The sequence below is a fragment of the Perna viridis genome, chromosome 15 (assembly GCF_037379345.1).
Source record: "Perna viridis isolate PV_CMFRI_1.1 ecotype Kerala chromosome 15, ASM3737934v1, whole genome shotgun sequence".
Classification (NCBI taxonomy): domain Eukaryota; kingdom Metazoa; phylum Mollusca; class Bivalvia; order Mytilida; family Mytilidae; genus Perna; species Perna viridis.
In genome coordinates, this window is record NC_142459.1 from 14,101,970 (window position 1) to 14,129,720 (window position 27,751).

At 34.4% G+C, this 27,751-nt stretch overlaps 2 protein-coding genes and 1 long non-coding RNA gene across 6 annotated transcripts in view; 2 read left to right on the forward strand and 1 right to left on the reverse strand.

The window, feature by feature from the left end:
* LOC148597046 (uncharacterized) lies at nucleotides 1-6,544 on the forward strand. The gene is made up of 2 exons (XR_015918801.1): nucleotides 1-224; nucleotides 5,382-6,544. It is a non-coding gene; the product is annotated as an uncharacterized LOC148597046 (long non-coding RNA).
* Nucleotides 4,693-27,745, reverse strand: LOC148597047 (3'-5' RNA nuclease TATDN2-like). Of its 2 annotated transcripts, XM_088562670.1 has the most exons (3): nucleotides 27,608-27,745; nucleotides 20,082-20,257; nucleotides 4,693-5,490 (listed from the first exon to the last, which is right to left on the reverse strand). In XM_088562670.1, the coding sequence occupies exons 1-3, from the start codon at nucleotides 27,662-27,664 to the stop codon at nucleotides 5,115-5,117; spliced, it is 609 nt and encodes a 202-aa protein (XP_088418796.1). In that variant the 5' UTR covers nucleotides 27,665-27,745; the 3' UTR covers nucleotides 4,693-5,114. The 2 variants fall into 2 exon arrangements, with proteins under 2 accessions (XP_088418796.1, XP_088418795.1); XM_088562669.1 differs by lacking the exon at nucleotides 27,608-27,745 and having other exon boundaries at nucleotides 20,082-20,955.
* LOC148597048 (uncharacterized) overlaps nucleotides 8,451-27,751 on the forward strand; it is a 51,418-nt gene continuing 32,117 nt past the window's right edge. The window contains exons 1-4 of one of the 3 annotated variants that reach the window (XM_088562673.1): nucleotides 8,451-9,090; nucleotides 16,077-16,123; nucleotides 16,495-16,566; nucleotides 27,204-27,335. In XM_088562673.1, coding sequence (XP_088418799.1) covers nucleotides 27,325-27,335 — 11 coding nt within the window. In that variant the 5' untranslated portion in view covers nucleotides 8,451-9,090; nucleotides 16,077-16,123; nucleotides 16,495-16,566; nucleotides 27,204-27,324. The remainder of the gene's footprint in view (nucleotides 9,091-16,076; nucleotides 16,124-16,494; nucleotides 16,567-27,203; nucleotides 27,336-27,751) is intronic. The other 2 variants (XR_015918784.1, XR_015918782.1) reach the window with 2 other exon arrangements.

The window sequence follows — 27,751 nt, forward strand, 5'->3', positions numbered from 1 at the left end:
TTCTTTTTTGGTTCAACTGAAAGAAGAATAATGGAAATAATTTAATAGATGTCTTGAATTAATAAAAAATACATATAGGGTGTGATTTTGGTGAGGTTAGAAAAGGTCAACTTTATGGCCTTTGGAAGCCATTTTGGGTCAAATTTGAGGGGGTCTCTGTGTTCAGGTAGTTAAAATTGAAAAATGATGGTGAAAATTGGTAATTTTTTTTATGGAAGTTTCAGGTAAGATGGTTTATTCAGCTCCCAAAATTGCATTGATTTGAAGCGGTAGTTTTTTGTTTTAATTTGACAAATGCTATAATTAACTCGGTGTGAAAATTAATTGTGTCCTCGTACCTAATAGAGGAGTGTGTTAACATATAAAATCAGCTGTTATTGTAATTTTTTTGTCAAAGGGGGTTTCAAATTGAAGTTTAGGGGTAAATTCCTACACACTCATGCTGAAAAAGTTCATTTTAGCAAATTGGAGGCATTTTACCAAAAGTACAGAACAAAGCTACAAGATAAATCAGCCCTTGGAGAGAACAGGGAATGTAATATACGGACAGGAACTTCAACACCCAATGGCAAATATGGGATTATAAATTGTAGATTTCCTGGTGCCATTGGCATTGAGTGGAAATCAGTTTATGTGCACAGGCTAGCATACATGATAGAGCATCAATCTGCTTATTTACCTGCAGTGGATGTTTCTCACTTGTGCCACAACACTAGCTGTAATTAATGTTACCCATTTGGTGTTAAGAGCCTCACGGCTTTAACAACAGTAGACAGAGATGCATGTTAAAAGGGGAATATGTTGGTCACATTGCCCCATTACCACCATGTTTAGTAGCCCTCAGGATGACAGACAATGACATAGGTATGTTTGACACAATTAAGGGAGGGGGAGGCCAGGCTAGGGGAAGGCAGTCTTTATTTATTTTATTTTTTATTTTTTTTTGCATCAACTAAGAATCTTTTTGAAAGATTTAGGTGGTCCTTAAAAGAACCTTTATGTTTGATTTTTCTTCTTTCATCACTGGGGCATTTTCTTTTTGCAGTAATTGCCATGCTGCAGCAATCCTGGTACAGCATCTAGTTGGCTCTTTTTGTAATCAGGTCTCTTTTTGTTGTGCTCTTTGTAGGCCTTGTTTTGAGCTATCTGTTGAAGTCGTCATTTTTTTTACCTCAGTACGTTTTTCATATTGCTGGTGGTAAACAAAGTCTTTGTCCATCTTTTCGACGAAAGTGTTACAGTCATTTGAAATCTGTATTTCCAAATTCTGCATGGTGGAAACCTTCATTCTTGTTCATCGTGTGATACATTTTCATACTATTGATTGCTTCTTCACTTAGTGTCATCTTTACCAATTCAGTAATTTTTGTCTGTTTTGTCCATTTGTAGCACAGTGATGTTATAGCTGCTGAGGTAGTAGGATCGCAACCACCAGTTACTTGTTTCTGTTCCACCACACACCACGGAATCCCTGAAGCAGGATGAGCAGTCCCCATCATAGCACTTTAGTGTAGCAGTTACAATTGCAGGTAAAATTTTACCAATTTTTTCTATGTTTCTTTCATGATCATTCATAAGTTCGTTTAAAATCATCGAACATCGACATCTCAAATCAAAGCTAAATTTCTGTTTCAATTCTTTATTTTCCATATTTGTTTTACCGTGGACCATGGTCTCACTAAACTCAGCACGTAATCCTGTACGAAACTGATGTTGGCTCAGGTGCACCGGGTCAGCAAGTCTCTGCACTTCCCACAAAGGTACCAAGGCTTGGATAGCATCTTCAACTCCTTGCGCCGACCTGGCATCTCCATCAGTAGTAGCATACCGAATTAAAATACCCTGTAGTGCTAGTTGGCTTCCTACATCCTTTCCCATCTCATATTCTGACACAAGTGCCAATCTTTTATGAGATGCAATACATCCTTCATGGTCTCCGGGACACATTACTTCAAAACCAAGTCCTCATAACCATGCTCCCTTCCAACATAATAGGTTTTGGGACACTGCAACAATTATATATTTTCTGTCTGTGTTTTGCTTTATCCCCAACATCTGTGAATGAGAAGCGTTAAGCCCTGGTTTTTTTTTCGGCTTGAGCGGCTTGAACCAGGATATCGACAATCTACAAGATTTTCAGGCTTTCCCTTGCTTCTGTTATCAGCTTTTACTAGTTCTGTTTTCTCCTTCATGTCTTCTATATTCAGGTCTATCATCTCCTTTGCTACTCTGTCTGAGTTTCTCTGCATGCTACTTCTGCTAGGTGGTGGACCATTGAAACGGGCCAAAATCTCTTGTGTCTTCCTGTTTCCTATTGGACTGTCTAAGCCCACTGATGCCAATCCAACATTTGAATTTGAAGGATTCGGTCCTGCCTTGTTGTTTTCAATTTCTTTGTAGAGCTTCACTACTTCATTTGACACAAACCATCATTTCTTGCATTTAAGTTTGCGCATAGCACCACAACCCCATTTCTTAATGGTATGGGATTCCATCTGAGGCTTCTTGCAGGTACGTAGAGTTAATCTGTGTTGCTCGTATGCTGAGTTAAACAGAGCTAACATCTGTTCTTCATCAATGATATGAGAATTTGAACTTGTTGTTGTCTGTGTCTCGTCTCTTTTCAGGTAAAGTGGTTGCAATATCATCTTCTGAGAATTATCAACAGCAGGATCATCATCATTTCCAAACTGGGAACAGCTGTCACTGCCAATGGTATGCGGTTCTTCTGTATCAGCTTCAACATGCTTATCGTCTTGTCGGTGATCTTGCAAATTCATTCAGATGTAAGTTTTGAATTATCTTCATCTGGTGAAACTGCATTCTCAAACACAAGACCTTTCAACCATGGAGTATGACTTTTCTTGTACCATCCAGCATTCTTAAGTGTAGACCTCCTCTTTAGACCAGTTTTACCTTTGTTGTGTGGAGGATTGCCAGGAGCAAACATCTTGGAATATTTTTGCAGTCAGTCTTGGCACCAAATTTTGATGTGATTTTTGCTTTCAAATGGCCACATTATATACTTTTCAGTTCTTTTGCTAATTTAGAACGTATTTTTTTTTTATGCTGTTTATGTTTGTTTAGTCTTAGAAAGGCTCAGGTTGAAGTCTTTTATTTCTTTTATCAGATAAATTAACTCTAATAGGATTCTGGGATAACCCCTCTGAGTGCAGGGGGGATCAAAGAAACATCAATAGAAATCAGATATGGTGTGCAAAATCTGTGAAATGGAAAAAATATATTTGATTTAGAAATTTTCTTAGTGGTTTTATTAAAAACATGTTCTTGATTTGCCTTCCTGAATTTTATTTTAAAAAAATAAATAATTTTGGCATGTTTTTTTTAATTTTTTCATCATTTTTCTGTCTAAATGTAACAAAATGTGATAAAACTATCATTTTTTTATTAAAAACATAAAGAAAAAGTCAATTTCTTTTCATTTTGTCAAAATAAATTGTCAAATTATGCAAATGTCCTGTAGAGCAAGCCAACAAGTTGTTAACTTCTAAATCCTGAGCCTTTGAATATTTGGTCAAATCAGCTGTTGTGAAAATATTTATTTACACAGGGGATAATCATTTTGTCCCTAATTTGTGAATTGTGTCTGGTTTTTGTATCATGTCTTTATTTTATTAATACAATTTAATACTTTTTTATATCAAAGAAATACTTTAAAAATTGCTTTTATTTGTTGTAAATGTGTTTTTTTTTCCATATTTTTACCATATTAAGAATTAGATAATTCATACTTATTTTCTAATAAGTGTTTTTCTTATTTTTCTTTATTACTGATATTTTATTATTATCTAAGAATAATTACCACTTTAGTTTTTGAGAAAATCTTTGTTTACAAAAAAGTTTGAGAAGTTTTTAAATAAGTGGTCATTTTCAGATTTTTGCTTTTTTCAAGTATAAGAAGGTGGTTAAGCAAGGCTCACAGTGGGTGTGTTTGAATCCAGTTTGCCGGATCAAAAGTTGTTGGATTTAACCGAAACTTGTCAGAATGATGGCATATATATCAAAATTGTCAAAAAACTTCTTTATTTTGAATTTTAGAACTTGACCGCAACTAATAGAGGAGTGTGTTCACATATAAAATCAGCTGTTATTGCTCCAGTACTGATTATTTTTGTATTTTTTTTATATTTCTGTGTAGATAATGTCTTTTGGTACTGCAATATGTAAGAAGAAGTTTATTTTTTCTGAAATTCTGTGAAATTTTGGCTATTTTGGGGGAAATTGGATTAGATTTTAATTTTTTTCAAATTTTTTTGTCAGAGGGGGTTTCCAATTGAAGTTTAGGGGTAAATTCCTATACAACCATGCTGAAAAAGTTCATTTTAGAAAAATGGAGGCATTTTACCAAAAAAAACAGAACAAGATAAATCAGCCCTTGGAGAGAACAGGGAATGTATTATATGGACAGGAACTTCAAAACCCAATTACAAATATGGGATCATAAATTGTAGATTTCCTTGTGCCATTGGGTGGAAATCAGTTTATGTGCACAGGCTAGCATACATGATAGAGCATCAATCTGTTTATTTACCTGCAGTTGATGTTTCTCACTTGTGCCACAACACTAGGTGCATTAATGTTACCCATTTGGTGTTAGAGCCTCACGGCTTTTACAACAGTAGGCAGATATGTGTGTCAAAAGGGGAATATGTTGGTCACATTGCAACCATGTTTAGTAGCCCTCAGGATGACGGACAATGATTTAGGTATTTTTGACAATATTAAGGGAGGGGGAGGCCAGGCTAGGGGAAGGCAGTCTTTGTTTATTTTATTTTTTATTTTTTTTTGCATCAACTAAGAATCTTTTTGAAAGATTTAGGTTGTCCTTAAAAGAACCTTTATGTTTGATTTTTTCTTTCATCACTGGGGCATCTTTTTGCAGTAATTGCTATGCTGCAGCAATCCTGGTACAGCATCAAGTTGGCTCTTTTTGTAATCAGGTCTCTTTTTGTTGTGCTCTTTGTAGGCCTTGTGATCTTCCATGTTTTGAGCTATCTGTTGACGGTCGTCGATTTTTTTTTACCTCAGTACGTTTTTCATATTGCTGGTGGTAAACAAAGTCTTTGTCCATCTTTTCGACGAAAGTGTTACAGTCATTTGAAATCTGTATTCCCAAATTCTTGCTTTTTTATGGCTGATGTACCAGGCCTGTTGTTGTTGCGATGAACTGCAGATTGTAACCTCCCCACCATATTTTTACTATGGGTTACATTTTTAGGTTGGCTTACACTCAGTGCACGGTGGAAACCTTCATTCTTGTTCGTCGTGTGATACATTTCCATACTATTGGTTGCTTCTTCACTTAGTATCATCTTTACCAGTTCAGTGACTAATTTTTTGTCTGTTTTGTCCATTTTTAGCACAGTGATGTTATAGCAGCTCAGGTAATAGGACCGCAACCACCAGTTACTTGTTTCTGTTCCACCACACACCATGGAATCCCTGAAGCAGGATGAGCAGTCCCCATAGCTGATAACATAATTATCTAAGAATAATTACCACTTTAGTTTTTGAGAAAATCTTTGTTTACAAAAAAGTTAGAGAAGTTTTTAAATAAGTGGTCTTTTTCAGATTTTTGCTTTTTTCTAGTATAAGAAGGTGGTTAAGCAAGGCTCACAGTGGGTGTGTTTGAATCCAATTTGCCGGATCAAAAGTTGTTGGATTTAACCGAAACTTGTCAGAATGATGGCATATATATCAAAATTGTCAAAAAACTTCTTTATTTTGAATTCCAGAACTTGACCGCAACTTATAAAAGAGGTCACATTTTTGTAAAACGTGCTATTTTTATATGTTTTGGGGGTTTATTTCTCAGAATTCTTGGAATAAACATGAAATGTGGCAAAAAAAACACATTAAAAGGATATACTTGTTGTATTGGAGCTAAGTGGGGCCTATGATGTGTCAGTTGTATCAAACAATTAAAAAAAAAGTTATATATACATGTACATGTACATTTGTATATCTGCAAATTGAAACAGCTAATATTTGTGTTGGTTCTCAAATCCTAAAATCACAATGTTTTTGTACAGAATGATGTTTTTGGCATTGATGCACAAAAATGATTTGTAAAATGGACCATGTCTAATGTTTTATTATTCTGTCTTTGTTCAATCTATGAAGCATTAACCATTTTATTAGCAAGGGGAGAGTGATCTTTTAAAAATGTTCCAAATTCCTGAAAGGAATATTTTACTCCTCCAATGAAAAGTAGAATAATAATGATTCTATGTTTCCACAATTACTAAACAAGGCATTTTTTTCAAAATGAAATATTGATTTCAGTTGCTTCTGAATTAAAACTAAATATTTGTGCTTGTGCTACATAAATTTCTTATCTGACATCAAATCCCTGCCCCCTAAATCCTACAAGAATATTGTCACTGGAAGATGTAACTAAGTTTACTAGTATATAAACATGTTTTATTTATGATGCATGCACATAGTAATAGAGACAAGTGCAACATTTTGTCTAAATATGTAGGTACTCAGGTAAAGTCCAAATAAAATTTTAATTAACTAATGTGAATGTTATAACTTTCGCCATAACATACATAGGTGAAGAAAACTCCTCAGCAATTAAACAAATTGAAAGAAAATGTGAAACCCTACATTACAAGAATGTGTCCTAGTTAAAATAAAAAAAAGCTTTGCCAAATGCAGCATGATACAACCACAGACAATTAAACTCTGCAAGTATGCACACAATATTAGTTATTGACACAATAGAGACTTACAGTTCATTAATGACACAACAAATCATTCGGACACAATATTGCACATTTCGAAATTCAATATAAGTATAAAGGTCTGCTTTAGAGTGCATTCATGGATCACTTTGTACTTCATTATCTCAAAAATAGGGTTAATTTGGTAGACATACTTCTTAAAGCTCTTGTATTTAGCCTTGGATTTCAAATGGCATCCACTGGGAAAAAAAGTTTCAAAATTGCACCTATTTACTCTAAAAACGTATGAAATATCTGAAATCTGATTGAAACATGTAATCATGGACTTTCATAAGGAATGTTATGAAAAAAAAACTTGAAAATGCACCAAATATAAAAAAAATGAGTTGTTAGGGCATGGCTTTCTTTATACTTTGTAAACTGTAAAAGATGTTTGAAATCTAATTGAAAACTTCAGGCAAGGATTTCGATGTGACATCTACAATTTTTTTTCAAAACCAAACCAGAAATAAACAAGTATATTTTATTTCTTGAAAAATACGTCACAACCCAAACAATCAATGCAAGTCTGTTTGTTGTGGTATATTAAATTCTATGAACTTCTTGTTTTAGGACCCATTTATGCCCCTAATTCTAACCCCCAAATCTATACCAACCTTTCTGTTGTAGTTTGCAACCTTGTTTTAAAATTTATAAAGATCAACCAAGTAATACTAAAATATTCACAAAAACCAAGTGTCTCCAGATGACCACAACAAATTCAAACCAATATACGAGTGAAAAATGTTTAGGGCTGTATAAATATTTGAGATAATTTGGACTCAGACCTGTGAATACATGTAGATATCGTTTATTAGGACCAAAGAGTATAATTTGGAATTCATGTCCTCATCTATGGTAACTTATTAGGACTTACATGTAGTCAACAGAACCACACTGGTATTCAGTTGTAAGAATGAGCCATACATTCAAATGAGGTAGTACATATATGCATTAATGATAGTTTTTATAAAATGCAAAGAGATATGGCTGAATTTTTTTCTGAAAATAATATTAACCTTTAACTTAGATCGCATTTCCTCTGAAACTGCGACCCTCTTTTTATTTGAATATCCCAACTCAACATATTCATAACTAATTAAAAACAAATTAGAGCTGCAGGATCAGAGGAAATTTGAATGGTCTTTAGCTAGTTGCAAGTACTACATTTCTGTATAGAAAGTCAGACATGTAGATAATGAAAAAAAAATAAATATGCTATATATAAATCCATGCAGAGATGTTTGGCAGTGAAAGAAAAAAATGTTTCACAAAACCAAAAAAACAGGTATACAGACATCCAGTTTACCACAAGTTACACTGCCATTTAAAATCTCACATTGAAATAACATGATGTTAAACTTCAATATATTAAGAGTCTAAGCGATTGAAGATTAAAATCATGCGCAAAACATATTTATAAACTGCTATTAAAAAATATGGAGCAATTTAAAATCCAGCAGAAGATGTATATGATTGCCCTCTGCCCACCCCACCCCACACAAACACACACACCTCCCAATGCATTTCAAATAAATATTTTAATAACCTGCTCGAAAATTGAGTTTAAACAATTAAATTAGGGTATTCTAAGGATGGGGTGCCACATGTAATATTTTACGCATCTAAATAACTCGCAGTTCAACCAAAAGTATTGCAGCAGGATCACCAAACAATTGTAAATTGGATCCAACCAGGTGTTTTCAAAATATGCTGTTCCAGTACACACGCTTGTTTAGACACACAAAGAAGGCGGTGTTTGTTGATCTCACGTGACCATCTGTGTATGACGGAATCTCATTTGCATACCACCAAATCTCGGAAAGTTGGAAATCGAAAGTAAATGGCTGCTGACCCTGAGTTAAGGCTTTCAAACTTCTTTTTACCGAGAGTTGATGACAAAAAGCCGATACAACTTATATCAGCATAAAGAAAAGTGAATCCCGAATCGAACTAGGTAATCACCACCTACACGATTTCAACATGAAAGTCGTAAGAAGCGCGTGAAGGGCGATACTCCGCGGTACCGCTGAATCTCCAACTTTTTGTATGGCACATCGTTCTGACCCCAACCCGACATATCAATATCCAAATAAAAAAGAGGAGGGTTGCAGGGTCAGAGGAAATTCGGACTAGTATTTAGGAAGCACATACTAATGTCACCGAAGTACAAAGGTTACTTAGACAGGATTTTTTGAAAGAACAGAAATGGGGTTCAGCTTGGAGAGAAGTGGCAAAGTTTACTAAGTGCAAATACAAATCAAAAACCTTTAACTTGTACGAAGACGTTGAAAGCAACAAGCGCGGTCGTTGTACAGCCAAAATAAATGTAGGCAGGCAAGTGAGTCTTCATTACACACCAATAGGTACATCAAGTTACCATTAAGTTTGTATGGCATCAAATATTCCCCCTCCATCTGTATCAGGCATGCAGTACACATCAAATGAAGTGGCTAAAATAATAGAAACGAAAAATGAAGACATGAAAATGCAGAGAGAAAAGGTAAAAAGGGTGAAAAGACTACGCGGCTAAGACAATAAATGTCCAGGCCGATGGAACCTATATCAGCAAAATATATTAAGGTATTGGAAAAACGCCATTCCATTTAGTAATACAGTCTAACTTCTCTGTAACTGAAAATGAAACATTCAAACATTATGTTGTAGCCACAAATCAAAAATCAAAGCTGTGCTCATCAAAAAGAAAAAGCATACAGTAAAAAACTAAAAAGGTGAATATTAACATGCAAGACAGTATTGGAAATGAACAAGCCTGGGCAAGAACTGCGAGATGGGTTAGAGCTTAATGAAGTAACCAAAGACCCAGAGAGTAGTGCATATAATGCCGCAGAAAGCATGGTCAACAAAGGCCTTACTTCAACTGAACCAGTACATTACCTCAACAAAAGACCCATGTCAGCCAACCATAGGAAGTTTGTGACAAATCTGTCAAGTGTGTGTGATATAATACCAGCTCGCTTGAAAACCCTCCAAAACTCCTGAATGGGCTGTTTGCTTCTGACATAGCAGCAAGGTGACAAGCAGAATACACACAGGCATATACATGACACTACAAAATTCCTGATGCGGTTCTTTCAAAACTATTATATGTTACTGATGCTATAGTATCATAGTGAACTGTTCCTGTGGTAACCATTCAAAATGTTAACTTTATTTATTTGCATGTTCAAAAATTAAGAAATCTAAGACTTGGATTGAAAAAAATACTTACTTAAAGCGGGGAAATTTTGAAATTTAATCAAATGAGAAGTCCAAACATATTCTACAACAAATTATAAACTACCGCCTAGGTAAAGTGATGCTTGCTACATATAAGGCTGCTAAAAACACTACAACTCAAGAAGTTGGGCCCCTTAATCACGCTATTAGAAGTACTGTACCAGCAAATGTAAGCTATGCGAGGAACTTTTCCAGTTGAATCCATACGCCAGTCCATAAAGTCAACAAGGGCACTGGCAACTCTTATCATCATACTGTGTGTAGTCTGATCAAATCAGGGTCAAAGTCACCGAAAACCAGAGGCTCCCAGGAGCTGAATCGCTCACGTGGTTGAATTTTGCCTTTCAAGGGGAATAAATTAAACAAGAAGTTGCCCAACAATTTTGACTCAAGAAACCTTGATAGGACTTATCATAAGTATCATTTCAGCAAATGAAAGTTTAAATCTATCATAGTTTTCAAGACATTGGCTATAAACTGAAAAAAGAAAAACCTGTCATTTTCCCCTGTCAAGGTCAATAACTCTTATAAGGAGGTATCTAACAACTCTTATGCCTAAAGACTTTTGTAGTCCTACAAATAAGGTTTGTAGGCTAAAAACCACTAATTCAACTTCCCATAGGCTTCTATGCTAATTTCACAATATTCAATGGCTTCTCTGGACTTTACCTTAACTTTAACCTGCAGATGACTATATATCAGCATGATTCTACATATGTCAGCTCACAATCCTCAGAATGGCATGTGGGGTTAGCAGACTTGCAGTGCAGTACTGGTCACCGGAAGTGAAGGGTCTATAAATAGCATGGGAAATCCCAGTGTTTTCACAAGATAGGGGTATATTTAAAATTCATTATGGAGATTAGGCTTCACATCACAAGAAGCAAAATGCACCTATAAAATGTACAGAAATGTTTTTCCTTTCAGAAACTGTTTAAATTTTTTAAATAAGATGAGAACTTTTTTCACAGCACTGTGAGGAACAGGGGTAATTTCTGCGTAGGACTATTTTTGCGTACGTTCCAAATGCTCATTGGTTGAATTGGTGGTCTGTAACCTAAAGAGTCACTTTTTGTCTTAGAAAAAATTAATAACTATACAGGTATCTTCCTACACACATACTGAATGCATCTGCAAAGTTTCAGTGAAATGTGACAAGCACTTTTTTAAATATTTGATTTTTAAATATAGAGTAACCAAGTTGTGCGAGCAAAAAAGTGACAATATTCTACCATACTGAAATGCATTAAATATTTGCAAAGAACTTTTTCTGACTTTTCAAATAAAAAATATCAACCACAACTTGTTTTTTAACAATATTAATGAAGAAATAGTTTTAAAAGTAATCATATTCTGAGAAATTGGTCTATTTTTAAAAATTTATTTCTGACATGCCTCCCCCTTTTTCTTGATCACATGTCAAAAACCCTAAATCTTTAAATTTTCACAAAAGGTGATATATTTGGCTTTAAATTTGTAAATACAGTGTTTTCACATTAAAACATGACCAGTAAAGGGCACCTAAAGCAAAAAAAGTGCTCGATAATGGATTTTCCATGTTGCCATAGGGGAATGCTTATATGGCCTTAACCACAGTAATGAAAGTGAGTTTTTCCTCATTTCTAACCTAATTTTTGCTCAAATCTACACAAAACTTGATTTCAAGTGCTTATTACTACCATATTTAGGTAAATATAGCCCTCAAAGTTTAATATTTGATATTTTTACTAAATTTTCTACACTTTTTACAAGATAGGACATAAAAATCAGCCAAAAAGACCAATTTTCCATAATTTGGACCTATAACTTAAAAAAATGCATATTTTGAAGGATTTTTGTAGTGTATTCCTGTCATGGCAAAGTTAACAAGATCTTCAAGTAGTTTAAAGCTATTTCAAGAAACTTGTCATTTTGCCATGGCCTCAGCTTAAGGCTAAATACCACTAATTCCACTTCCCATAGGCTTCTATGCTAATTTCACAATATTCAATGGCTTCTCTGGACTTTACCTTAACTTTAACCTGCAGATGACTATATATCAGCATGATTCTACATATGTCAGCTCACAATCCTCAGAATGGCATGTGGGGTTAGCAGACTTGCAGTGCAGTACTGGTCACCGGAAGTGAAGGGTCTATAAATAGCATGGGAAATCCCAGTGTTTTCACAAGATAGGGGTATATTTAAAATTCATTATGGAGATTAGGCTTCACATCACAAGAAGCAAAATGCACCTATAAAATGTACAGAAATGCTTTTCCTTTCAGAAACTGTTTAAATTTTTTAAATAAGATGAGAACTTTTTTCACAGCACTGTGAGGAACAGGGGTAATTTCTGCGTAGGACTATTTTTGCGTACGTTCCAAATGCTCATTGGTTGAATTGGTGGTCTGTAACCTGTATCATCTTTTGAAAGAATTTGGCTGAACCTAATGGTTTTGGAGATATATGCGAAAAAATACTGTCTGACCCCTTTGTTCTATTTTTATTAACGGGGACCATTTTTTATGGATCAAAAATCCCCACATCAGTTCTATGCAGAATACCCCAAAGACCACTCAGAAGTTTGGTACCAATTAGTCAAGCAGTGTCAAAGGAGAAGATTTTTGAAAGAAATAACATTAAAAATAGGAAAAAAACATTGAAAAAGAGCAATAACTCCAACATGGCTTATCAGATGAAAATGAAAAAAATGAAACTTTGACCACAGATAGATCTCATCATGCTGAACACTTTTATCCAGTTTGTAAATCAGCTAAAGCTAACAGTTTTGGAGAAAATACTGTCTGACCCCTATATTCTATTTTTAGTAACGGAGGCCATTTTTATGGATCAAAATTCCCCACTTCAGTTCTATGCAGGATACCCCAAAGAATATTCATACAAAGTTTGATACCAATTGGTCAAGTAGTGTGAGAGGAGAAGAGTTTTGAAAAATTGTTTAACGGCGACGGACAAGGACGAAGGACTCCAAGTGATGACAATAGCACATATGGCCTTTGGCCAGGCGAGCTAAAATGGCACTTTGAAGATATGGGTTCCCAGAAAACACACCTATACTAGCTGAAACTGACACACAATACAAAAAATACTTGTTCGGTCACCATAGAACTACTCAGTGTCAGCCTTCTACCCAAGCTAGAAGCTCACTAGCAGAAATGTGACAGTAAAGAAGAAACTTATAGAACTTTATGATGCAAACAAACTTATAAGACAGCAAGCAATCTAAGATCACTTGGACGAGATCCAGAGTGTCCAGGCTATCCTGGTAACTGTTCAGCTAACATGAAATGGAGTGCTACAATAGGCAATGAAGAGAGTTATTTTGAAATACTGGCTGATATGCTAAATGACCACTTATATTTGGACAATTAACAACAGATGGTGACAGTCATTCGTTCAGAGGATTTAGCCGGAAACAAGAAGAAAATTTAATTATCATACCTGAGAACCTTCGCGACACCAGATACTTAGCCAAATCGCAAATGCGAGACTGTGACAATACCAAATTTAATGAAATGATGCTACAGTTTGTAACTAAAGCAGATTGCACTACGCTCCAAAAACAGTTTGCTTTTGACTTAAGCAACAGCTGCACAAAGGGTTCAACTTCGCTCTTAGTCTTAGGGAGTGTGCAGGAGATATGAACAAACTTTTAAACAGACTTAGCTATGCAACAGATAGTATCATTGCGTGTTATACAAGACACTGTTTAGAAAAGTATAAATCATATTCCTATGTATGTAAAGATACTGAGCTAGATCACTGTGGCAAAGACTTTATGCCAGATGTGGAAGCAAAATGCTTGCACATGACAGAGGATGATGAGAGACTTGGGCGTAATATAATCAACATTAGATTTGGTCGGACAAACTTGGTTAAGACTCGTTTTGGGACAGTGACGCAAAAGTGTGAGGCTGTAAACCGAGGCTATGGAAAGTCAGATCCAAAAGAATCCACTCACCTGAGGAGCTATTCTGCTCCTACTAATTCAAACTACTGTCTGACTACAAGTGCATGCAGGATTAATCATGGACCAGGGGAATATTGCCACTTCCGACAAATTCGCATCCAGTCACCAAGCTGAAAAGACAAAATGAGAAATATGAATATGATAAACAGACAAAAGACACCAAAAGTGAAAAAAAGTTAAGAGTTGTTTCTGCAATCAGGAATTTTTGACTTATGACTCAATACCGGATGAGCCTGAAACATATAAACAAGAGGCTCCCAGGAGCCAAAATCGCTCGTCTGTTTAAATTTTTGCCTTTCAAAGGCAATAACTGTAACAAAAAGTTGTTGGACAACTATGACTCCATGAAGACTTTTTTAGGACATATCATGAAGATCATTTCGTCAATCAAAAGTTTCATTCTGTCTATTATAGTTTTCAAGATATTATCTGAAAACTGCAAAAAAAAACGTAATTTTTTGCCTTTCAAGGGCAATATGGAGTCGTCTGACAACTTTGATCCCTGGAGATTTTTATAGGCCTTATATTAGTTATAATAAGAATCATTTCAGCAATTGAAAGTTTCATTCTATCTAATATAGTTTTCAAGATATAGGCGAAACTGTAAAAAAAGGCATTTTTCACCTCTCAAGGGCAATAACCCTTACAGAGAGTCGTCTGACAACTTTGATCCCTCAAAGACTTTTGTAGGCCTTATAATAAGGATATATCAGCAATTGGTTTGGGAGATACATGTTGTATATGCAACAATCTGCTGTCTGACCCCTATGTTTTAATTTTAGTAATGGTGGCCATGTTTTTTTTAAATTCAAACTCATATTAAGTATTTTCATTTCATGTCATTTAAAGACATACAATTTGTGTTATTACTAAGAGCACTGAAGATGAAATGTGTAGATTTCAGATATTTAATATCACAAATCTATATATATCTACCATATTTGACTGCACAAGGCAAAAAATAAGGGCATCATGTTAATATAGTATTAATGTATGGCTTTTTCTGTATTGGTCCTGGCACATGCCTGAGGTATTAATAATGGCCATTACAGCCATCCGAGGCTATTATTAATACAAAGGACATATTACAGGGCCAATATTGAAAAGGCTTTGCATTGATACTTTTTTTAACCAACTTTATATCTACTACTGAAACATATGATTTTACCTTAATTTAAAATAAATCTGTATCTCGATGAATCAAATATTTATGAAAATAAATCATGATGGTGTTGTTTCTAATAATCATAAAAAAATGAATAAAATAATAATTAATCTCTAGTACAAGATTAAACATAATAATTCAATATACTCCAGTTCCAGTTTTATATAGTTCCAGTACCATCTTTCAACAACTTTAAATCTCCTAATCTAATTACACGTAATTGAATTATTAGGTCACTCTTAATTAAAGTTGTCACTTATTAAATGTAAGAAATGTTCACCATTTTGAATGGTCAACTATTAATGCCCCATACTTAAATTAGTAATGCATGGCTGTGGTTTCCTAGTGACCGGCTGCAGGAATTTCCAAATCGTAATTACCAGTTGTAAATGATGGGCATTTCTATACATTTTATGTTGGATAATAAACTTTTAAAGTTTGGACAAACAGAGAAGACTAGTAATAGTTAGAATTGCAAACTAATTCTTGGTCTATTTATTAACAATTGACATTATTTCTATCTTATATCTACTCTACATGTGTGATAGTGTGTAAATATTCAGAATTTGTATTAAAATTTATATTTGAATACTTATTTGTAATTTGAATTAATTTCATTATATTGACTTTAGTTTGAAATAAAATCATTAATATATTCATATGAAACATTTGTCTTTATTTAACATAGATTAATTACAGATTGTAATTGATAATGAATGTGTATTTTACATAGACGGACTTTGACGGTTGACAGTTTTCGTCTTGATTATTGTTCACTCTTACTATTTCTATATGGTCAGTTTTTACGCTAGATTTAGCCGCACACTCTTTACTATTTCATTGGTCATATCTCTTTTGGGAGTTAATCGCTTTTGAAGTCCAGGTAGTTGCAGATTTATGTTTAAGCTGAACACACGTATCTCATTTCTTCTGTTGCTTTAATTTGCAGTTTGATATTTTCTTATTCATGTTGGAGGAATTCTACAGTTAATTCAGGTCGGTTTATTATTTTATCTTTACATTTTCGGTCATTATTCTACTCGGTTGTATTATTGATGTACATCGTTTCACGCACGGGTAACTTTCCATTTCAACATGTTATCGTAGTCAGAATGTATATTGAGCGAATGGTGTGTGAATTATGTAAACTTTTAAAAGTACATGTAATTTTGTAACAGGCATAATATTTAAGGTTAGAGTTATTGATGTATGCCTGAATAAACGTGATTTTAAATAAACGTAATGAATGACGAGCGACTGAGCGGTAAATGGGTAAACTTTTTGTATTAAACTTGTCTAAGGCAGATATGAATTTCAGTGTATACAAGTCTGTGCAAAGTAACTATACCATAACATTTGTTGTACAGGTTTTATGACAGATTTGGTAATCTACCTTATGAAGTAATGATGCATAACTTTTGTACCTCATAAAAGGTATGGTAAGTTTGTATTTGATTATTTTACATTTGCTTAGTATTTTGATTTGCTTTTGATTTGCTTAGCTTAATTTTGCTTAGTTAGATGCTTTTGCTATTTGCTTTGCTAATTCAGTTTTCTTTAATATGCTTATTTTTATATAATATTGAAGTTAACGAATGAGCGTAACTATTTTCATTTTCATCTTTTGGCAAGTGTTATACTGTTTCTAAGGACACAGAAAAGTAACTTTCGATCAGATAATATTTAAGTATTCAATTTATTAATTTTATGAATCTGTGACGCAATTACAGTTCAAGTTGTAATTTTTGAATTACAAACGTTTTGTAAATCTATTAGAATGATTTATTTCATATTTAGAAAATCAGAAACTTATACATATATTTTCTTGTTACGAATTGTGATATTTTGTTACAGGGTTTATTTCTAAATGCTTCATAATAAATTATCTAGAACCTTACAACATTGTGTCGACTAATGCCTAACATAGTGCGATTACACATGAATTTTCATTGATACATGTATATTTTAATATGTAGGAATTAATATACATTTGTACATGTACGCAGATAAACTACACTGGTCATTGTGCCCTGTACAAGTAATACAAATGTACAATCTCCCTTGCATAACTACTATTTATCCTGTCACGTAATAAGTGTATGAACTAGGTTTAATTTAATATACATGTATATACATGTATCTTCATATGTAGACTGCTCTGCTGTCATTGGATGAATATATATAATAAGGTTAAGATTACGTTTTGGTAAAAATAAATTCATCTTTTCTGATAGTTTTCAAGCCTTTTCCTATTTTTTTACTTACATTTATTTCAAGCAGTGAATGTGATATTTTTAAAAACTTCAGGATGTATGTACATGTACGTGTATCTTCGTTGTTCCACTGTTGCTGTTGTCAAGAACCTACCTCGCCTTGGAAAAAAAATATAACTCCAAATGTATTATCCAAATCAAAGCATAGCTTTTCTAAGATAGGAAAGGCAATCATTGTCTTGTTCTCAGCTGTCAGCTGTATCTGAATTTTGTTTACGTCACATGATATGTGTAAAATATTCCCACCACCCATCGAGAACTGTAATATTTCCAGTATCTGTACACATTAATCTAACCGGCCAAAACTGAAAAAGATTTTGCTAGAGATGCTCTTAAGGTTATAAATGTGAAGCCTTGTGAAGTACTATAAAGTTATAGACCATTATGACAGCAAGGGGAAAGTGGGGTATGGGATTGGGATTTTGGAAAAAAAAAGTATTTCTTTTAACTATTGCAAACAAAACTTATGCAAAAAATAATGTACTGTTGAAATTACAGGAAATGTGAAGACTGCAGGGGAGGTAACTCATTTTGTATAAAAAGTGATAATTTTAAAATTGGTATACACCCATGGTTCTACAAATTTGAGACCTGTTAAAATGACAGTTTTTTTTCAAATTAATTGTGGAGTAGAAATTTATATTTTGAAATACATTTTTTTCCAAACAAGTTTAAAGAGTTCGGTGCTACACTGGGTTGATCATCGGCCCAAAGTAGTACTCCTTTCTGTGACAGAGGGCTGATACATCAAAAACTTGTTTTACAGGTGTCAAAGTAGCAAGGCCTTTGTGAAGACAAAACGTGCCATTTAGTGGCAAAAAGGGGCAGGTCCATAAAAGAAAGTTTTGGTAGTTCAGTCATTTATCAATCAATATCATTTTTTTTTAATTTACTTGGCTGGATGACTGGTGGGCCTAGTGTCAACAAGTGTTTCTCTTCTGCTGTTACATGTAATGGTTATCATAACAATTAAATCACTGACAGTTACATATTATCTTAATGAAAAGCTTATATACCCTTTAGTGCTAGACAAGAAGTTATATGAATTCAATAAACATTGTACACACATTCATTTAAATATATGAGCCTTTGCTGATATGAACCTCACTTTCCCAATTAATTGTTTTTCTTTTAAGATTGCAATTGAGCCGTTATATGATTTATATCAGTTGCTAGAAATAAATGTTTCATTTTTAATTTTTGTCCTATTTTTCTATTATTACTTCTTCTACAGAACCGAAGGCCACACGTCTGGTCCTCCCAAAACAAGCTGCAGGCATTGTTTTGCTCTAGGCATGCAAAATTCGTACAGGAAGCTGATAGTTGAGATCAGCCAAAACCACTTACAACGTATGCCCCATCCTTATAAACCCACACCAAAGTTTGACACAAACTCATCCATTTGGAGCCGGGATTATCAAGTTCCTCACACTCATTAAATCTAAGCATTCCTTGAAATTCGTTTTCATACTCAGGTCATAATTTACTCTACATAAGTCAATAAGATTAACACTGTAAATTCCATATTCATATTCTTAAAAAATGATACATACATGTATAAAGTGATAGAAAAAATAGATAATAAAAATAGAGTTTTTTAACCATTGTACATTTAGGTTTGTCAACTTAAACACCTCTATCACAATAATCAAACTTTTGGCAAAACAAAAGGTGAAGTGTTCCCCTCCCAAAAAATCAATCGGCATTGTCTTTGTCCATATATCAAATGGATCGGAAAGTTATTCACTTGTAATATAATGTGAATTTTAAAATCTGTCAATAGCTTTCTTAATTTCTTAAAAATAGCAATGGGAAACAAGTGTGTGGTATTCATTCCACCCTCTTGACGCCTCTTATTGGAGTCGTCATTGTCACGTCATACAATCGTTGCACAACGAATGTCACAGAGGAACAGGTAGGAAAACATTTTTGAAAATACATCTGGCACACTCTTAGTGAAAACTCTGGCAGTCAAATGGTTGAACCCAAAAAAATAAGAATTGTTTGTGGAAGGAAACAATAAATATGTTTCATACACTGCTGTCAACACAAATTTTAATTTCTCCACTCTCCACAGTGGAGTCACCATTTCAAAAATTGTCTATAACTAGCTTCTCCTGTTGGTATACCAAGGTATTTTGTATAGTTCTAGCAGTTTAATAACATCTCAGTAATTGACAGAAATAAGAATTGAAAACTTTTGAAATGGAGCACTCTTATCCCAGTTTTCACTTTGGTGGAATCACAGTGGAGGACATGAGTGACTCCACTATGAAGAGTGGAGAAATTAAAATTTTAGTTGACAGTAGTAATCCACATGAAAGGCGTGGAACCTTATTAGTGGCAAAAGACATATCCAACAAGAAACAATAGAACCAAATGAAAAATAGATGAACGGAATGGGCGTAAAGCCTAGAAATGTTCTTGATTTCACAAGGACTGTCAAACTATCTGTAATTATGGAATTTTGAATAAATTTAAAGTCTGTAAATTCTTTTAGCATTTTGGTTAACTGTATCCAATTACGTTACGAGTTTTAGCAACCAGTTCAGCAGTCTTGATTATGTTCCACGTATGGTTGATCTGTTTTGTGTTTCCAGGTGTTAAATATGGAGAATCAGTTTCCAAAACCAGGTTTTTGTCGGGAATTTTTGCAATTAAATTTTCTAAGATCATCTCACTTCCTGTGTCTAATCCAATACTGATTCCAAAAACAACATAAGGCAGAGTGGAATTCCAGGTATCTAATTCGGCTATGGATCCAATAAAGCAATGACGATGAAAGGCCAAAAAGGTGAAATTGTGTTGCTGGATAAGTTGTAAGGTTCGGGCTGCTGCTGAGCCATCTCCTGAATCTCTGCAATGTAATACAACAGGCAGATTAAACTGAGCTGCAAGTTGAAGAAGAGTAATAAAGGAATCTTCCTGATTGGCTTGTCTTATTTCTTTGCAAATATCTGGTGACTGACATATGCGACCCTGTTTTATACATTCACAATTTGAAGTATAGTCAATACCTGTCTCACCTATTGCTACACGCTGTGGGCTATGCAAATATTCATTTAGTGATCTCCATTGATAATTTGGAATGCCAAAGGTTGCCAAATGTGGATGTATGCCAAAAGTTGTTTTTATTCTATCATTCAAATTTGTCTGTTCTTTCCATAAATGCCAGTTATAAGGGAAAACGTAATTTGCAATGCCAAATAAGAGGTGATGTTCATGAAATGGAGTTATCATTTTCTCAATATCGTCGAAGTCCAAATTTGTTGTGGAAGAACGGACACGGGCTATAAGTTTGTCCAGATGAAAGTGTGCATCTATAAAGTTGTAATATGTCTGGTGTTGAATTGGAGTCACCAGTCTAATTTCTGGTCCTACAGTAGTTAGCCTATTTTTTGAGTCTACAAATTGTTGGAGTCTGGTTGGAGTACGACATCTTTGTAACAGTCTAGTGATAATTTCAAAATGAAGAACACATATTACATGATTTGGAGGGTTGATGGTAAATATTTCTGTAGGAGTATTACTGTAAAATCTGGAATAAAATCTCATACATTTAATTTAATTTTCTGTGAATGTGCCATTGGCTCTAATATTTCTACTGGTGATAAAATCAACTAATTCATCCAATGTATTAAGTTCCAACCATTGTAACAAGAGGAAAAGAGAACCATTCATTAATTGACACCACTGATTTAAATTCTGCTCATTAAATGATGTTGTATCTTGAGAATGAGGAACTGTGTGAAGATAAATTAAACTATTTTTACTGCAAGCTTGTGCCTCACATTACCAACACGCCGTAGTTGGTGACCAAAACCATGGGACATGTGTCCTAAGAATGTGCCTCTTGATATGCGATTTTTTAGGTATGTCACAAATTGGACAAAATTTCATGTTGCTTGGTAGCAGTTCTTTTGGAATTCTTTCATAAGACGATAAACCTTTAGGTAAACTATTGTCTGAAGGAAATGTGACATGAAATTTAGTCTGGGAGGTAGTTGGCTCCTCTTCACGATCTCCACGTGGCTTTTTTCAATGTCCCTGTATGGTTTCCGAGTCTAATGTCGGACTTAAGGCGTGCAACCTTAACAGTTCTGGTCCACTCATCTTTATTTACTGTAACTTCAAATCCATCGAAGTGACTAGCAGACTCATCATCATCCTTCTCATGTGTCTCTGACTCACTTTCTCCCACTTCATCAACCACTAGCCAATCTTCACCTTCCATAAAATCCTCTATATCTGAGATTTCATCTGCTGTCTCCCCTAATTCTGACTTCTCTGCCCTGGTATCATCTTCTGACCACGAAAACGCAATGACGGAAAGTATATCTTCTTCATCAGACATCTTTGAAACACTGTAAACTGTAATGATAAAAAATTATGAAATGATATACACAATGTGCATTTAATTTAGGTTACAGACCACCAATTCAACCAATGAGCATTTGGAACGTACGCAAAAATAGTCCTACGCAGAAATTACCCCTGTTCCTCATAGTGCTGTGAAAAAAGTTCTCATCTCATTTAAAAAAATTAAACAGTTTCTGAAAGGAAAAACATTTCTGTACATTTTATAGGTGCATTTTGCTTCTTGTGATGTGAAGCCTAATCTCCATAATGATTTCTAAATATACCCCTATCTTGTGAAAACACTGGGATTTCCCATGCTATTTATAGACACTTCACTTCCGGTGACCAGTACTGCACTGCAAGTCTGCTAACCCCACATGCCATTCTGAGGATTGTGAGCTGACATATGTAGAATCATGCTGATATATAGTCCTCTGCAGGTTAAAGTTAAGGTAAAGTCCAGAGAAGCCATTGAATATTGTGAAATTAGCATAGAAGCCTATGGGAAGTGGAATTAGTGGTTTTTAGCCTTAAAATCACTCAAGTTCATAGTTGAGTAAATACTCAGGTTTCCTTACTTTCCTTCCTTTTTTGTGTTTTTTTTTTATCGCGAGTATCTACATTGTCTTCATGAAGCGCATTTGCCTCAAAATCATCAACAGTAGTATGTACATTGTCTACATCATGAACAACAGTATTATTAGTATCCACTTGATTGTCAATTTCACTGTCTAAACCTAAGCTATTAAGAAAACTCCTCTGTATATGGCAATGTTTTGTCTAAGTCATCGTCATGTATTGGCTCAAGTACTGTATCCTCCAGTAATTCTGCAGGAATTGTCTCATCTCTATTAAAAAGTTCCTATCTCAGTCTTTTGATCCAAACTGGAATATGTCTGTCATTGCAATGTTTCATTCTGTCATGGTGCACAATCTTTGTATTTTTCCTATCTCTAATTTTGTATAATGGTGCATTGGCTTCTACTATTAGAAACGGCCATTTCCAGGGTGCTTTAAGTTTTTTGCTATGACCAACTTTAATCGATGAATCATAGAGATACACTATGTCTCCAAAATTGTATGTATGTTCAACAAATCTCAAATCATAAACCCGTTTTTGCCTCAGCTGTGCTGTTTTCAGTTTTTCTCTTGCAAAATGGTGGATTTTACTCATATTTTCAGCTAGTTCAATAACCCAAAGGTCTTCTTCTTTGCCTGTTTTAACATCTGGTGATAAACCAAGGAGTAAATGTATTGGCTGTCTTGTCTTTCTTCCTAACATTAGTTTATTTGCTGTAAACCCAGTATTTCTATTCACTGTAGAATGTAGTGCCATTGCAATTAATGGTAAATCTTTATCCCACAATCTGTTTTTTTCTTTTCAATATAACATCGGATCATTGCTAATACTACGGTATTGTATCTTTCAATTTGTTCATTTGATGAAGGTCTATAGGGTGCTGTTCTTGTTTTAGCTATTTCCAAAAGTTCACATAAGGTTGCAAATAATTTGCTTTCAAAGTTCCTACCTTGGTCAGTGTGTATTTCTAAAGGACATCCAAAGGTAGTGATGAAATAAATTAGTACCGTTTTAGCAGTTAGTAATGCAGACTGTTCCGGAATGGCAGCCATTTCTGTCCATTTAGTAAACTGGTCTATCATCATGAGAACATAACGATTACCATCTCCACTTTCATTTAACGGACCAAGTATGTCTATATGCAATCTTTCCATTGAAGGGACCTAATCCAAATTTTGGGTTAATATTTGTCTTTTTATTTCTATTGCAGATATTACATGTCAGAACATAGTCTGTGATGTCACTTCCCATGCGATGCCAAATAAATGACTGTTTGATTCGTAGTAAGGTTTTTTCTACCCCTACATGACCTGCTACTTTGTCATCATGACAGTGGTGTAATATTTCTTTCTTTAAATCTGACGGAACTACTAAACATAAGCTTTTTTCTGTCTTTTCTAAATATCTGTAATACAGAACATGATTATGGAATTCTAAGCAAAATCTACTTAGCCACATATATCTAGTAGCTGGACTGTTAAGTCTCAGGGTTGCTTGTGTTGGTTGTTCACCTGTTTCTAACCACTGAATCACAGGTGATATGTCATTATCATTTTCTTGCATTTCCCTAAGCTTTGAACTGGAATATTCTAGTGCCCAGTTACTATTTGGTGTTTCTAAGTTTTCTTCTGAGTATGACAAAGTTTCATTAGGGTCAACTGAATGATTTATTTGCAATGGTTCACCATCTATATATGGCAATGTCATATCTAAATCTTGATCACTGGGTGTTGAAAGGGCGTCAAGCCCTACAGGCTGTTCTTTTGATTTTGCTATCCTAATTTCTGCTTGTGGTTCTTTAATTTCTTTCTTTGACAAAGAAATGACATCATCCACATTACTTTCAAATCTGCTTCATTGGTTATGTGCTCTTGTGAAGTACTTACATCCTCCGCATGGCAAATTTTCTAGCTGTTCACCTGCAATGTAACAATTGCATTCTGAAAGTTCATTTGGAATTCGACTCATCCCATCACCATTTGTGTGGTTTTTACCTGGCCTATGTATAATTTCCATGTCAAACTGTGCTAGCTCCTCTAACCATCTGTCTAGTTGTCCTTCAATATGTTTAAACCGTAAGAGCCAAACTAAACTGTTGTGATAAGTTCTAAGAGTGAAGCGTCTTCCTAATAAATAATGTCTAAAATGTCTACAAAATTTTACAACAGCTAACAATTCTTTCCTTGTTGTGCAATATTTCCTTTGGGGTTTTAAAAGTACATGACTTGCATAGCAAATGACTTTTTCTTGTCTATCCTGTACTTGTAAAAGCACCGCTCCTATGGTGTTATAAGAAGCGTCTGTGTCTAATATAAATTCATCGTTTGGCGTTGGATATGCCAAACAAGGTGCTGATGTTAATGCCTTCTTTATCTTTTCAAAGCCTCCTCGTGGCGTTTAAGCCATAAAAATTCTTCGGCATGTGCTAGTTCATATAGATAGTATGTTAGATCTGCAAATTTATTGATATCATCTCTATGATAATTTGTAATACCTAAAAATGACATTAGGTCTTTTTGGTTTGTTGGTCTAGGCCAATTAATTACTGCTTCTATCTTGGAAGGTGCAACAGAAATACCATTTGCATTGACTAATTTGCCTACAAACATAACTTCTTTTTGGAAAAGCTCACATTTTCGTGGTTTTAATTTCAAGTTATGCTCTCTGAACCTTTCAAATACATTTTTCAGATGTTGTAATGCATCCTCAATTTTTTCCCTAGAACAATTACATCATCAATATATACCAATACTTCTGTCCATATCAAACCTCTAAGAACTAGTTGCATGGCTCTCTGGAATGTAGCTGGAGCATTACATAACCCCATACCCATGCGAATATGCTCAAATAATCCATATTTGGTTATGATTGCTGTTTTCTTACAGTCTTCGTCTGCAATCTTGATCTGATAATAACCCGAGGCTAAGTCCAAAATTCCAAAATACTTGTTCCCTTGCAACGTGTCTAAACATTCTTCTATTATCGGTAATGGAAAGCAATCTTTGACGGTCTTACATTATTAAAAGACGGTAATCTAAGCACCAGTGTACTGAGTTGTCTTTCTTTCTAATTAATGCAGGTACTGATGCCAGTCAGATGTACTTGGTCTTATCACACCTGCCTCTAACATTTTATTAAGTTGTTTTTCTTCTGCCTCTTGGAAGCATAATGGTGTTCTACTCATTTTAAGCTTTACTGGTGACAAATTTCCAGTATCTATCTTATGTTGAACTGTAGTAAGACACCCTAAGTCTAAGTCATGTTTAGTGTTTCTTTTAATTTCAATTTTTTGTCCGATCAACAGCTACTTTGGATTGCCGTACTTGCATTGCCTTTTTTGAATCTTTCTTAACTATCTCTTCAACAGATTCTGCTTGTCCTATACATTTACCTCGATGTAACTTTGCTGAGAAGTTGGAATCATTAATAACATTTACTCTGCCTATTTCACCATTGCAAAGTGCAGCGGATATTAAAATGTTTTATTGACTACGTATGGCTCTATTATATAATCTTCCGTAGGAGGCGTGTCAACCTCACCAGGAATGCTCATGACTGTATTAGCTGGTATAGTTGTGGTGTTAGGAACTATGACTCTCAACACTCTAACTTCAGAGTTGGTGTTTACCAGTTTTAAAGGAATTTCTTCTTGTGCAAATGATACTGTATTTTTATGCAGGTTTAATACAGCTCTCTGTGATGATAGCATCGACCTTTGTTTCGGTGTCATAGATATTGACCTCTGACATTGATTTATTATTACTTTCATAGAATTGCAAGCTTTTTCTCTGATCTTGTATTAGCATATCATTAATTACTAATTTTTTCTCTACTGTTTCAACAAGTTTAATAATGTCTGACCTAACTTCTTGTCTAAACTGATCATGAGACATTTCTAGCCTAGTAACCCTATCTTCTAATCTATGGACATCTACCATAATTTCTTCTTGCATGGCATTCTTTATTTGTATTTGGTCAATTACTGGTTCAGACTTTATATCTAATTTTTGTATTACAGCATCTAATTTTCTTTCTAAAATGTCCATTCTACCTTCAAACTCAACTTTTGTAACATAATTGTCCATTTGTGCTTTAACTTCATCTATCAGGTCTTTTCTTGTAACAAATTGTTCAAAACTAAATAAACCCTTATTCTCTAATTGTTCAACTTGCACAACATCCATGCTTGTACACTCAGCAAGAGATTCACGGGTCAAATATCCAATCTCATTTCTTTTCTTGATAAGACGTCTTGCCTTAGATAAGTCGAGTTCCTCTAAATTTTTAAACTGAGTCTCGGTTGCGATTTGAACATTTAATGTTGGAAGTAATGCCATTTTTCAATTTTATTGTCTTTAATAGTCTTTATGTCAAGAATTATATTTGATATTTGATAGCGTACGCCATTATATTATTCTAAGCAGTTGGTACAAGTAGATAGTAATAGTCTGATGAAATAGTTCTTGCAATTATAAATTTTGTATGCTTTATCTATTTGTATAATTTAATATTCATGTAATATAATTATTTTCATTATCTGTCTGTTGATAATTTACTATGCTGAGGACAAGGCGTTTAACCTAAATACTAGCATTCATGTATAGTGCCCGACATGATTTACTCTGATTTTCCTTTTTTATTTTTGTCTCATGCACTTCTCCATTGTTTTCTTTTTTTATTGCAACAATCATTTCAATAATACATGATAGATGTATAACATTGTAATTATCATGTGTATTTGTAGCAAACAGACAATCATTCATTTAATAATAAAGCGTAACGCCTAAAAACTATAGCAGACGTTGTTTGTTTCAATTCATTTTTACACTTCCGATTTATTTTTATTTACAACTTTTATAAATAGCTCATCGTAAAAATAAAATGGCGACCTCGACCTGTTACAATCTGATTCTCACTGAAAGACGCTTGACGATAGATGCCAAGGAAGAAATGTTGACGATAGATTCCAAGGAAGAACTATTTATATGAATAAAAGGTGACTCATGGCATGGAAGTGTATTTATTTTGTCATGTATGCATTCATTTTTCAATGTGTAAGGAACGCATATCTAGAGCATGACAAAGTCCGAGATACGAAACACGTGGTAAACAATTCACTAAAATGAAAGTGAAAATATCACTACAAACGATTAATTATGACCGCTTGTCGACGACGCCAATTGTCGTAAGCGTGGACGATAAAGGGGCGAGGTTTAATGAACCTACCAAACCCGAATAATTACTAAGTAATTTATTACATATGTGTACCTGTTGAAGTCTGAAGTGAATCTGCTGAGTTGTTGCTAAAGTGTCCCGAAGTCTCATCTGAAGCTCCTAATTGGTTCCCGAATAGATGTTATTCGTTCTTCGTTTATCTCCGGAGGTTGCCGGTGTATTGAGGTTACCATTGGG

Coding starts and splice junctions, on each gene's coding strand:
- LOC148597047 (XM_088562669.1), bottom strand. CDS start 20,955: ATGAGATTTTATTCCAGATTTTACAGTAATACTCCTACAGAAATATTT. Junction 5,491..20,081: donor TATTGGATTAGACACAGGAA/GTGAGATGATCT, acceptor TTATGTTATCAG/CTATGGGGACTGCTCATCCT.